The following is a 13,657-nucleotide window of genomic DNA, read 5'->3' as shown; positions in this document are numbered from 1 at the left end:
CGTGACATTCACATTGACAGGTGATATTGACAAAGAGGCAGTTCAGCGATACATTTTATACGTGAAACACTTATGAGTGCTGTTTCTGAGTTCCCTCTGCCGCCTATGGGCTGTGATACTGCAGAACATCCATTAATAAGGGTCAGCAGACAGCTTTATCATGCTCTCTGCTGTGAAGTTAAACCAAAAAAATGACTAACACTAAGAAAATGATATTTAGGTACTTTGTAGAAATGAATCATTTGGTGTCTTTAAGTATGTGTTAAATAGTTTATATCTGGAAGATGAAGGTTATTTCTTAAATGTCAAGTATATTACCTGTAGCTTATTGGTTTATAGAATGGAACACAAAGGACATTTGTGACCCTTTCTGTAAACTCTAATTGTAAGATCAGGAGTTTTGAGAGTGGCGGCTCGTGACTGCTCATCCGAGGGGAGCAAATTCAAAATATGTGTTGGGAGTGTCATGTGAACCATGTGCATCACGTGTTTTTTGTGTCCAAAAACTGTTTATGATTAAAGAGACGCTCACATTCACAAAATACACGAAAGACACTCCCTTAACAGTAAACTCTGATTACGCATGAGATTATGCGAGTATCTGGCAAACGCGAGCGTCTCTTTTATCATAAACCCTTATTTTGACAAGACACGTGATGCACATAGGATCACTCGACGCACAGAACGCATATTTTGAAATTACGAACCACACACATGACTGGCTACATACATGCTGTGACGAACTTCGCATCGAGCGCCCTCGATAAAAGAAGTCACCGGCCGCCAGTTTTGACATGACAGTATACAGAAAACAGTATATAACAAAAACTGACTTTAAGCCGGGTTCTCATAGACTGACCACAGTGATTTATCAATAAAAAGCATCAACAACATATCCATAAAGAAAGGGTTCAAGTAAGCCCACATAAAAATGAACAGAGGTAGAGCTTTATCCATCCTCTATGGAAACTACCACCCTCCCAAAAAAAACCCAAAAGCTTCTGTTACCTTTTGAAAACATATGTCATAAGTTTAGCATCAAAAGGATGAACACGTCTGCCTATGGCCAACACACCATTGCAACCTGTCAGCATTTGTGTAAAGCATACCACACTGAAGCTCATCTCTCAAAAGCACAGGCCAGGGACAATGTCCCTGAGACAGACCGTCTGCCCATAACTTTGCCCTCATCGGACAGGCCGTTCTCTGTATGTGATTGATAATGCCTGTCCGGCACGAGGTGAAACATACAATGGAGTTTGGCAGTCACCTGATTCGAAAGGATTGCAGAAAATGAAATCGATGCGGCTCTGTGGAGACGCGTCGCTTGATCGACCTCTATCGGACCGTCATCAATACAATTATTGATCCCAAGGGGAAAATGTCGGCCCGTGCGCACCGTCAGACAAACTGATTTAAATTACCGTTGAGAACAAATGCAAGATTTGATCGGAGGAGAAAACGCAGCAATCCGTCATCAAGATAAAAGGTTTCTCATTCATGCATCATGAGTCAGACTGCTGCAGAAAAATGTTTATGATGCACTTTTACAATCCTTGCTCTCATGATATTTCTGAAAGACTGGCTTTGGTTTTAAATCAGCCCACCAGAGGCCTAGCCAAAGGTTCAAGCAGTCCAACTTTGGGATAACAGTGGTTTACAAGTGATACTGTACAATCTCAGTAGGCGAGATGCGACATCGTCTGCTATGAATCTGAAACACCATCGCAGTTATGCTGCAGTTTCGCTTATGCTCTGCTTACATTGTTTGTGCATGCTGTGCAGTTTTGCTTACGCATCGCTCGTGCATACGTGCGAACCAGGGCATGTGTTGAAAGTGTGTGTGTCATAGCAGACTTCCTTACCCTTGGGGACCCAGTATTTTAAATAGTGTAGCAAGTCGCAGACTTAATTTCCCATGCACAATTACACTTTCTCTCCAGAGTCTTCAGCCGGGGGCAGAGGAGCCGGAGAAAGCTTTTAATGGAAGAGAGAAGGGAGTAATGAAGAGACGGGAGTTATCTCCTCCCAACACTCCTTTTTTCTTCACTGCCACTTGCTTTTATCTCGCTCTCTCATTATTGGCCGTCTTCTGTGTTTACGTCTTATAATGGTTTACTAATATTTGGAGGGTTAGCTGCCCTCTAGAAAGTGCTTTGCTGTTAAGGCAGACTGCTCTTTATGTTTTGTGCCGTTTAATAGAGTACATATAATTCAGGTCGATGGTTAATGGTGAAATTTGCTATTTTTTTCACAATACTTTCTGTTATCCCAGCTGTATGCAGAAACAACTATTTGTAAGCCAATTGTAAATTGATCCTCCTGAAAAGTGTAAACACCATGGCCCTGTGATGCTACCAAAACACTGCTGTTTGAGTAATCTGACAAACCTAACAACAATGTCAGGTGTTTGAGGTCAGACGATTTGTTTGAATACCAGAAAATCGAGGATAGTTGGAAACCTATCTGAAAAAAGTCTCCAAAACATACAACTACACACTGCAAAAAATGACTTTCTTACTTAGTATTTTTTGTCTTGATAGAAATATCTAAAAATTCTTAATGTACTTTCTTGATGGGCAAATGACCTAAGAAAATAAGTCAAGTTTTTAAACAAAACAAATAAAATGTAAGCAAATTTGTGCATAAAACAAGCAAAAAAAATCTGCCAATGGGGTAAGCAAAAAATCTTGAACATTTTTCTTAAACACTAAATTCAAGAAAACTTCAAGAAAAATTAGCTTACCCCATTGGCAGATTTTTTTTCTTGTTTTATGCACAAAATCCCTTAAATTTGATATTTTTGGTCTAAAAACTAGACTTATTTTCTTGGGTCGTTTTGCTCATCAAGAAAAAGCATCTTAATTTAAGAATTTTTAGATATTTTTACTGAAAACAAGACAAAAACACTAAGATTTTTTTTCTTGAAAATACTTTTTTGCAGTGCAGATATAACATATCTGTGCCGATACCGATATTCGATTTTTGTCTTGTTTTCAGTAAAAAAAAATCTAAAAATTCTTAAATTAAGATGCTTTTTGCCCTAAGAAAATACAATATAAAATTTAAGCAAATTTGTGCTTAAAACAGGCCAAAAATCAGCCAGTGGAATAAGAAAAATTGAAAAAGTAAACTTATTTCAAGAATTATTTTTCTTATTCCATTGGCAGATTTGTTTGCTTGTTTTAAGCACTAATTTACTTAAACTTTATATTTTTTTTCCAAAAACTAGACTTATTTTCTTTGCTCATCCAGAAAATAAATCATAATTTAAGAATTTTTAGATTTTTTATTTTACTGAAAACAAGACAAAAATACTAAGTAAGAAAGTCATTTTTTGCAGGGTAGAACAGTGGTTCTCAAACTTTTTGCAAACGAATTTGAATTTAACAAAACATATTAAATGATATGTATTGCTGTTAGTTAGAAACATAATTTTTTTGAGGTTTAATTACACAAAATTTATGATAATTATTGTATTTTTATAAAATGTCATAAAAATTGGCCCCCCTGGCACCATCACATGTCTCCCAAGGGAGACCCCCCCAATTATAGGTAGAATCACATCTACCTATAGTTTTGCTTTTCACTTTTTTTGTCGAAGTATTATGTCATAAAATTCTAGAAGTAAAGAGTGTACAAACTTTTGTCACAAATTTCAAAATTATCACATGCGTTTTTAGCACACCTTTTGATTGCCAGGATATAATCTACCCTGATCATCAGGTTTTTATAAAAATTTGGCCGATGTCCGATAGTGGGAAAAGCAGCTTTTATCTGCCCATACTGATTATAGGACGATATATCTGTGCATCACTACCAGTGGCAGCCAGTGACTTCTTTTTTCGAGGGCGCTGGATATTAAGTTCGTCACAACATGTGTGTAGCCCGTCATGTGTGTGGTTCGTAATTTCAAAATATGTGTTCTGTGCATCGAGTGATCCGTTGTGCATCACATGTCTTGTCAAAATAAGGGCCTGCTGCAGACACGTCTAAAGGGTTTATGATAAAAAAAGATGCTCGCTTTGCCAGAGTTTACTGTTAAGGGTCAGATCAATACCAAATACAGCATACAAGAGTACCAATCGTATACTTTAAACACTTTTTGGTGGAAGCACTATTAAAGAAAAGAATATGTAAATATATAAGTTTTGTGTTCCACAGAAGAAAAAAGTAATATAGTTTTGAAACAACATGAGAATGAGTAAATGAAGGTTCAGTTTAGAATTTGTAGGTGAAGTGCATCTTTAAATGTGGACATGTTGTTTTCAATAAACCTGGATCTCGATTATAAGAGTGTGCTGGTGTTGTTGTGGTGCGGAGCTGATCTGCCGGCACAGTGATGTATGTGTTTGTTGTTTAAAGTGCACGTGAGAAGAATCCCGCTGGGCTGGAACCCTATTAGAACTTCAGCACTCATTCTTATCTCATCTGATAAAGCGCACAGAGACACGAGCGAGAACGAGAGTTCTCTAATGCACTTCTCTACTGATAGTGAAGAGAGGAGGGGGAAGATACGAGAGAGGAGGAGAATGAAAAGAGTTTGTTTAAAAGCTATTATAATAGTACATTTTCTTACGAACACAACATTCAAAACAATCACATACTTAGTGAAAAGTCTATGGAGGTTCTGATGCTGTATGGACATGTAAAATTAATGTCGTCCTTCAGCAGTAACCAAATTGTAAGAGACAAAATACATTTTGATGCATAAATACTGCGGTGGGCCACCCATTTGCCTATAATGGGTAATCTGATGATCTCTGGCTGAATAGCTAGCACGAAAATATTCAAGGTCCAAATAACCTACAATATTTCCCTTTGAGAGTAGTAAAATGTTGTTTAGCTCTTCTCATAAATCAATGAATCCAATTTCGTAATCTGGGCTGTTGGAAAGTCTTATCAGTGACCTGACTCAAAGAACGCTGTGAAGAAAACTCGCTTAAACATCTGATTCGATCCACAACTTTTTAAATCAATCACATTTGCTGATTTCATTTATCGTACTGTAATCCATTTATCATTTACGGATTTAACAGCATGCAAAATTTTTATTTGGCTTTACAGGATCACACTGTTCTAGCCGGCCAAACTAGACCAAAGTGTTATTCTAGATGTAGGTAAGCTCCTGTTAAAAGAAAAGATATCTTAAAGAATGTAATTTTTACCAAACTCTATCAGACTTATAACAAAATATATATATTTTTTAAAGTACATTATAAGATATCATTAGTGGCTCGTGACTGCTCATCCATGGGGCGCAAATTCAAAATATGTGTTCGAAGTGTCATGTGTGTTGCTTGTGTTTTCAAAATATGTGTTTGTTGCATCATGTGAACCATGTGTTTTGTCAAAATAAGTGCCTGCTGCACACGCGTCAGAACCGTTTATGATAAAAGGGACACTCACGTTCACAAAATACACGCAAGACTTAACAGTACACTCAGATTACGCATGAGATTATGCAAGTATCTGGCAGCGGGCACTTAGTTTGACAAGACACATGATGCACATAGGATCACTCGACGCGCAGAACACATATTTTGAAATGACGAACCACACATGATGGGCTACAAGCATGTTGTGATAAACTTCGAATTGTGCGCCCTTGAAAAAAAGAAGTCAAGATATGCATTTTTTAATCATTATGTGTGTTCCCTGGGATCAAACCCACAACCTTTTGCACTGCTAATGCTGTATGACTGAGCTACAGGAACACTCAATATGAAGTTTAAATGTGAAATTTGAAAACTAGATTTAACCTAAGAAAACGGAAAACCCTCTAAATGCCATCTTTGTCAAAAAAGGATTATGACATTAACCGAATTCAGCACAAATTATACAATCATCAAATACCTTCGCTTTGAATCCACTTAATCTAATCAGAAATATCACTTTGTTTGCAAAATTTGTTAAAAGTGATTTTTCAGCAAAATCCTCTAAGTGCACAGTGCACAACTGTGGATCACATACAAACTTGTGCCCCTTGTGAGTAGTTGGACCTGAATGCATCACATTGCCCTCTTATGTATGGTTCGGTTGTATTTTTATATTGACTTTCACCATTTGCAATGTTTATATTTCATTTTGCAACTTTGTCTTGTCCAAAGAAGTAGATTTTTGCCAAAAAAGCTTACATGCACTTAAGAGGGTTTTGCAGGGAATCACGTTTAAAATAAGGTATTTCACTTACTGACTAAAAACCTTTTCATTGCCATTAATGTGAAATTACTGAACCTAAACATAAGAGACAGATAACAAAAAATATAAATTTACAAAAAACACACTTAGAGGATTTTGCATCCGAACTCCTTAAATAATAACTTTAGGTTAATTCTGTTCTTTATACAAAGTTATCACATGGCTTCAGAATGCTTGAATATGGATACAATTTTTTCCTACTTTGATGAGAACTGTACAAAGACAAAATCTCTAACTTTCGGTTTGTGCAGATATATTTTGACACAAGATTTAAGTTTTTCCTTGATCTTCTTTTATATGTTGCTATCAGCATATAACAAAGGCAGTGGTTCTCTTTTTCAGCCTACAGCCCCCTTGTGTACGTTCCTTCACTTCGTGGCCCCCCAATAAAAATGTATGACATAAAACATTATAAAACTTAAAATTTGAATTAAACAAAATATATTAAATTAAGTAGCCTTACATTGGTTAGTAGCCTTATTATTATTTTATTTTTTTTAGGTTTAATTACACATAATTTTATGATAAATTAACCTCCTAAGACCTGGCGTGTACACATATGTGGACATGAATTTTTTTGTTGTTGTTTGCACCATAATACTTAATTCTGTGTAACTGGAACCTGTTGTACACAAACATGGACAATTACACTGCTTCATGTTCAAATAAATATTTGGTTATTATATTTATTGGTTCTTCCTAACCCGAAATAGCTGGAAGAAATCTGGAAAAAAGAAGACAAACAAAAGCTCGGGTCTTAGGAGGTTAATGCATTTTATAAAATGTCATAAAACTAGGCCCCCCTAGCACAATCCTGCCACGGTCCCCAGTTTGAGAACCACTGCTCTAAGTTAGTGCTGATTTGTTCACAAACTTCAGTCAATCGCCTTTACTGTGTCATACTGCCACCTACTGGCTGATGAGTTTTCATGCAGTTATATCACACCTGTGTTTCCCTCATTTGATCTCATCTGCTGCTGCTAATGTGCATACTAATAACAATTCATGAGGGGAATATGACAGTCTGGGCTTGGCCCATCAAAGTTGGCCCAGTGTTTTGACACTGATAAGAAATGACAGCAGCACTGTTCCAGAACTGGCAAAGTTAAAGAGTGAAACCAGACAGTGAAACAGCAAAAACTTCTCACACGTTTAACCCAATATAAGATTATTAAAACACATCTATGGATCCTCATCTAACAATGCATTTATCTTCATCAAAGACTGCGAGATTGAGATTTATTTATAAACCACTCAAAGACACAGATAGAAAATATGTACAGCATACACATTACAAAAGAGCACGTCAACAGAATTCTTTCAGCTCCTTATTAGAGGTATAAAAGTACACAAAGTTATTGACACTTTAGGACTATGGTGAAATAAAAAGGATACAAACAATAAAGATATTTCTCAAATAAATAAATAAATAAATAATATGGCACTAATAATAATGGCACTAATGTAGTGCATAACTAAAACCCAGCTTTAAAGGGATAGTTCACCCAAAAATAAAAATAATGTCATTAATGATTCACCTTCATGTCGTTCCAAACTTGTAAGACCTCCGTTAATCTTCGGAGCACAGTTTAAGATGTTTTAGATTAAGTCTGAGAGCTTGTTGACCCTTCAATAAAAATCTATGTACGGTATACTGTCCATGTCCAGAAAGGTAATAAAAACATCATCAAAGTAGTCCATGTGACATCAGTGCGTCAGTTAGACCAAAATACATTTTGGCCCCGAAAAGAACAAAAATTATGACTTAATTCAGCATTGTCTACTCTTCTGCTTCTGTTGTGAAGCGCTTAGCAAGACTAAAGTCACGTGACTGCAGTGACATGGCTGACGTGTTATCCTCAGACATGTTTGCAAAGTTTCTTTCCAAACTTACATCGTGCGTCTCCCTCAGACTGTAAACGAAGCCCGGCCACAAAAAAAAAACAGCTGGGGCGCACCAGATAACACGTCAGCCGCGTCACTGCAGTCACGTGACTTTAGTCTAGTGCATGCGCTTCACAACAGACGCAGAAGAGAAGACAATGCTGAATAAAGTAGAATTTTTGTTATTTTTGGACCAAAATGTATTTTCGATGCTTCAACACATTTTAACTGACCCACTGATGTCACATGGACTACTTTGATGTTTTTATTACCTTTCTGGACATGGACAGTATACCGTACATAGATTTTCAATAAAGGGTCAATAAGCTCTCGGACTTAATATAAAACATCTTAAACTGTGTTCTGAAGTTGAACGGATGTCTTACGAGTTTGGAACGACATGAGGGTGAGTCATTAATGACATTATTTTCATTTTTTGATGAACTATCCCTTTAAAGGTTCAAAGGACAATTTCTCACTAAGTTGGTCCAGACAAAATGTGTGAGTTTCTTTTGCCTATTCTGCACAGACTCTGTGATTATAAAATGATTTTAAACATGTTAGAACTGTGACAAAACGAGAGTACTTACAGATATATACAATTTGACCAAAAAATGTCAAAAGCTACCCCATACAGGCCCGATTTCTGTAAATCTGCATGCTCAGGTTTTTGCAAGGTTCTATGAAACCACGTTGATCCATACCGGTAATAAGAGCATTACACAAACTTTATGATTGACGTACACACATAAACATACATACACAGGATACAAACACACACACACACGCACAGAATCTCACCATGGTATGCATGATAACAAACCATTTCCAGGGTATAACATTCACCACGTTCCTTTCGCTGTGTTTAATTCTCCTGTCAGCAATTTCTGTCATCTGGCTCTATTTGTGTGCTGTAAACATCCGTGTTGTGGTCTGACTTGAGATTGCTTTAGTATTGCATACACACTGTGTTAATGAGAGTTCACATGTCCACATCATCGTAAGTCATTGTCTTCTGTGGAGTGCTGCTGGGACTTTCCTCAGGGTTTTTACTGAAACACAAACAAGAATTTATCATTAACACACAACCGGAGAAACAATGTACAGTGTCCACCACTAGAGGGCAGAATTTAGCTATTAAATCAAAAATTTAGCTCTCAACCTAGTAGGTTTCTACATAAAATCATCCTAAATAATATAAAGAACATTCTGTAAAAATATAACCTTGATATCTTTATATTGACTGAAAATGGATATTAAAAATCAATGTGAAATCAAACGTTGATGCACTAAATCTCAAATAATTAGAAGATGAGACTTTAACCTGGATTTCACAGACAAGGTCACATTTACTTAAACTATAAACTGCATACCAATTGGCCAACAATATCCAAACAATATCGATAACAACAGGCTTACCACAAGATGAAGGACATAACAATGAGAAGCAGAATCAAGATGAACCCTGCAGCCATCAGTCCATAAACCCAGAGCTTTACACGGCCGTCTATCAATCAAAACAGAGACATCACATGAAGGTGTTATTCTGACTCGGATTTCAACCACTGTGTCATAATATAACACTATTATAATTTAGCTTGTAGTGGTAGCTGTCAATCAAATAACCTATCCAATAGGAATGAACAGGGAATCTGTAATACCTGGTCCAAGTGGCTGTAGCGCCCAATCATTAATCTGGTTCTTGTTTCGAGCGTGTTCTGGTCTGACATGTCCTGCGCTGGTCTTCACATCTGCTTTCTTATAATCCAATCCTGGAGTTCTGGTGCAATAGTCCAGAAAACCATGAGAGGACATGACCTCTGTGAAGCCCTTCTCACAACCACAAACTCCACTCTGACAGACGGAAAGATAGTGTATATGAATTCAGCAAAAGTTTATTTCTTTACTCAGTGATGAATTCAATGATACATGTATCCATATGACAGCTATTATTACCTGTGTACAAAAAGAAAAGGGTTTGGTACATGGAGGGTGACACTGTTTCACTGCAGAGGGCCGGTTTTGGGCGATGCAACCTCCTAATGGAAAGAAAGAAAATAGGTGAATAATCTTTGGGAAAATCTTAATCTATGCTTTGTAATTTTTCACAATGAACAACCTGAACACTGCAAAAAATTACTTTCTTACTTAGTATTTTTGTCTTGTTTTAAGTACAAATATAAAAAAATAGATAAAATATATAAAAAATATATTTTTCTTAAACAATTAATTCAAGAAAAATTCCAAAAATATTTTGTCTAAAATCTAGACTTATTTTCTTAGGTCATTTTGCTCATCAAGAAAATGCATCCTGATTAAAGAATTTTTCGATATTTGTACCAAAAACAAGAAGACAATACTAAGTCATTTTAGAAGCAGTCACAAATTAGTTAAAAAATAATGCATTCACTGCAAAAAATTACTTAGTATTTTTGTCTTGTTTTCAGTAAAAATATCTACAAATTCTTAAATCAAGATGTATTTTCTTGATGAGAAAAATGACCTAAGAAAATAAGTCTAGATTTTAGACAAAAACTATACAATTTAAGTGAATTTGTGCTTAAAACAAGCTAAATTATCTATCAATGGGGTGAGAAAATTTTGCTTAAATTAAGTGTTTAAGAAAAAAGAAAACTTATTTTTTGTTTTTTTTTCTCACCCCATTGGCAGAAATGTTTGCTTGTTTTAAGCTTAAATCTACTTATATTGTATATTTTTTTGTCTATAAACTAAACTTATTTTCTTAGGTAATTTTGCTCATCAAGAAAAAGAATCCTAATTTAAGAATTTTTTGATATTTCTACTGAAAACAAGACAAAATACTATGTAAGAAAGTCATTTTTTTTGCAGCGTTTAGACAGGTGCTTGTTTGTTAATGGATTAAGAATTATGTAAATCACCCGTGACGTTGACTCCATCAGAGCGCTGACACCACACCAGTCTGCGGTTATGCCTCCATTCACCAGTCATCCATTCATAACTGAGACAGGTCCCACCTGTAAACAGACACAAATACATGAGTGTACATTTACTGTTTAGTGTATAAACAACAGTTTTCAGTCTTGCAGAAGGTTGACAGTCTGCTAAACAACAGATTGTTGAAGAGAGACAGGTGTTCATTTGTCCAAATCTACAGGACGCCAAGTATTCTGCTCTCCACTAACAGATGTGGATAATTGGTGATTTACCATTACCTGTCCATCAACACATCTATTTCTAAGCACGTATTGCAAATGCACGTCCATGACAGAAAGAAGCCTTCAGCAAACGCCGAAATCTCGCAAGATGTTTGGTTTAGGATTCTGGCTAGATGGGATACTGCTAGGGCTAAATCCTGAGAGATGTTGGGTTTAGGGTTAGGTTAGGATAAAAACAGAACTCGGCACTCGACAAGACTTCACGAGATTTCTGCGTTTACTGTATTCCTTCTAGACACACCCGTTTTTATGAAATGTCTATCTGGCAATGCTTTTGTAAACATGTGCTGGGTTCTTAAACAATAGCGGGGTTTCCATCCAAACGTGAGTGAATTTTTTCAAAATTCCCCCCCCCAAAAAACAAACAATGCGAATTAGGTGCGTTTCCATCAAGTTGTTTGAGCGAACAATGGTGGTATTGGTAAGCTATTAACCAACAGTAAATAAAACAGCCCCATATTTGATAAAGACAATGACAGTGGAAACAGCTAAACGGTCAATCTCGTGGGTTTAATGGGTCTCATTCATTAAGCAAGCATACGCACAAATTTTCACAAACAAATCGTGATTCAACAAAAACTTTCATATCACAATTTCTTCTAAATGTACGCAATAATTACGTACACTATAATCAAAAACTAGGCTATAATTATAATGTTTATAACAATGTTGATATATAAAATTTACATGATTATATTTTATTTCATAATATTTTTTGTATTATATATTATTATACATGATCTATATTATTATTATATACATTATAATATACATTATTATAGACGGTTTCAGCATTAACAACATAAACAAGCGGCTTTCGTGGTCAACACGTAACTTTCGGTAACTTTATTTTTTTGATAGACCCTGATTCCTCTCAAATTATATCTATACTTTGGATGCTTTCACAACATAATTCCTAGAGTTAAATTTGTGTTTGATGAGTTTGCTATGATTATAAAATGTGGAGAACAGAATGAGTAAGTGTTTATAAACTTCTTAACATTCACTATAGAAATCTAACATTTCCATTGCCTTTAAAAGGCTTTCCTAGGTTTGAAAACCACAAATTTTAAATTCCAGGTTTTCCACGTCTATGAGAGATCCCCGTATGTTATTTCTTTACATACCTTGGCATGGCTGTGTTTCATAGACCTGGCTTGGACAGCTGTCCTGGTTCTCCGCCACCTGTGTGACTACGGCTCTAGAACGAGCCTGTCGACCCCACGTCTCAAAACTACGCCCATCCAAACACAGCAGCTGACATGAACTCCATGGGGACCACTTGGCCAGGTGACATTCGCCTGATGTACAAGATGAAATCGCAGACAATGAGTAATCGCAAAGACTGATGTCTAACCAAATTGTGTGCAGCAAATGCAAACCTGGGCAAGGGATCGCGCAGGGCTGCTGTAACTCAATCTCACTCCCTTTACTCTGGGAATTTACCACACACCAATGGTCATCTACAGGGACCGGCTGAGGAGGACCTGAAAGAGAACCCCAGTGCACAACACAGGACATTTCCCTCCGACTTACACCCTCACCACAGTCAGCACCCTGTGATGAAAGTCATACAAAGACAATTTGAGCTACACGTCTGTCTCTGGAGATAAAAAGCACAGCTATGCCTATCCATCAGCTAGACTAGCACCAAACCAGCATGGAAATTAGTTCAGGTCTAAGCTTGTCGTTTCAGCTGAGTTGGTTTTACAAAATCAATACCTCGACCCTGCATGGACTCCAGTTCCCCAGCCTCCAGCTGTAGCAGGGTTTGATGGGACACGAGCGAGTCTGTGAGAGCTGAGACGGACACGGACGACCTCCCTCTCCAGCAGACTGTAAAACCACCCTGGAGCGCGTCATCTGACCTGAAAATTTTACAGACGTACCTAAACGTTGGCATATGGAGATGCGAAAGTTTTCCCAGATTCACAGGTAGTGCATTTCACATTAAAGTGCAAGCGCCGTTCGCATGCTTAAATTTAATAAGAGCTCAGGGAACAGTTTACTCATGGGCCTGACGGAGCCTTGAATTGAGATAAATGAGACTGATTAAAGCTTTTAATTAAACTCCTAACAATAGACAGAAGGAGGGGTTGAGCTCCAAGGAGCATGAAGGAACTCACAAATGTTTAATCACAAAGGTGTGTGCGTGTGCGTTATCTTTTCAAAGACACCACATTCATTTTTCGTATTATTAGTTATGCTTGTCTGCTATTATTGTTCATATGTAGGGTTGGGGATTTGTTCAAAACCCCTAATCCGAAATATTAAACTTAACCTGACATGCACTGTTTGTGCCATCTCAAATTACCCAGGTAATGATAGCTGCCATTGCACCGTCTAGGTTGCCAAATATGTAGGCAATGAGTAAT

The 13,657-nt window shown here is 36.8% G+C and overlaps 1 protein-coding gene across 1 annotated transcript in view; it reads right to left on the bottom strand.

Moving 5' to 3' along the window:
- Window positions 1–8,520: 8,520 nt before the first annotated feature.
- thsd7bb (thrombospondin, type I, domain containing 7Bb) overlaps window positions 8,521–13,657 on the bottom strand; it is a 138,213-nt gene continuing 133,076 nt past the window's right edge. The window contains exons 21-28 of the mRNA XM_065241018.1: window positions 13,005–13,150; window positions 12,665–12,839; window positions 12,410–12,583; window positions 10,986–11,081; window positions 10,042–10,124; window positions 9,747–9,939; window positions 9,505–9,592; window positions 8,521–9,137 (exon numbers count right to left, since the gene is read on the bottom strand). Of these exons, the coding sequence (XP_065097090.1) occupies window positions 9,068–9,137; window positions 9,505–9,592; window positions 9,747–9,939; window positions 10,042–10,124; window positions 10,986–11,081; window positions 12,410–12,583; window positions 12,665–12,839; window positions 13,005–13,150 (1,025 nt within the window). The 3' untranslated portion in view covers window positions 8,521–9,067. The remainder of the gene's footprint in view (window positions 9,138–9,504; window positions 9,593–9,746; window positions 9,940–10,041; window positions 10,125–10,985; window positions 11,082–12,409; window positions 12,584–12,664; window positions 12,840–13,004; window positions 13,151–13,657) is intronic.

The sequence above is a fragment of the Paramisgurnus dabryanus genome, chromosome 14, assembly GCF_030506205.2.
Source record: "Paramisgurnus dabryanus chromosome 14, PD_genome_1.1, whole genome shotgun sequence".
Taxonomy (NCBI): Eukaryota; Metazoa; Chordata; class Actinopteri; order Cypriniformes; family Cobitidae; genus Paramisgurnus; species Paramisgurnus dabryanus.
This window is presented reverse-complemented; position numbering and strand designations above follow the sequence as displayed.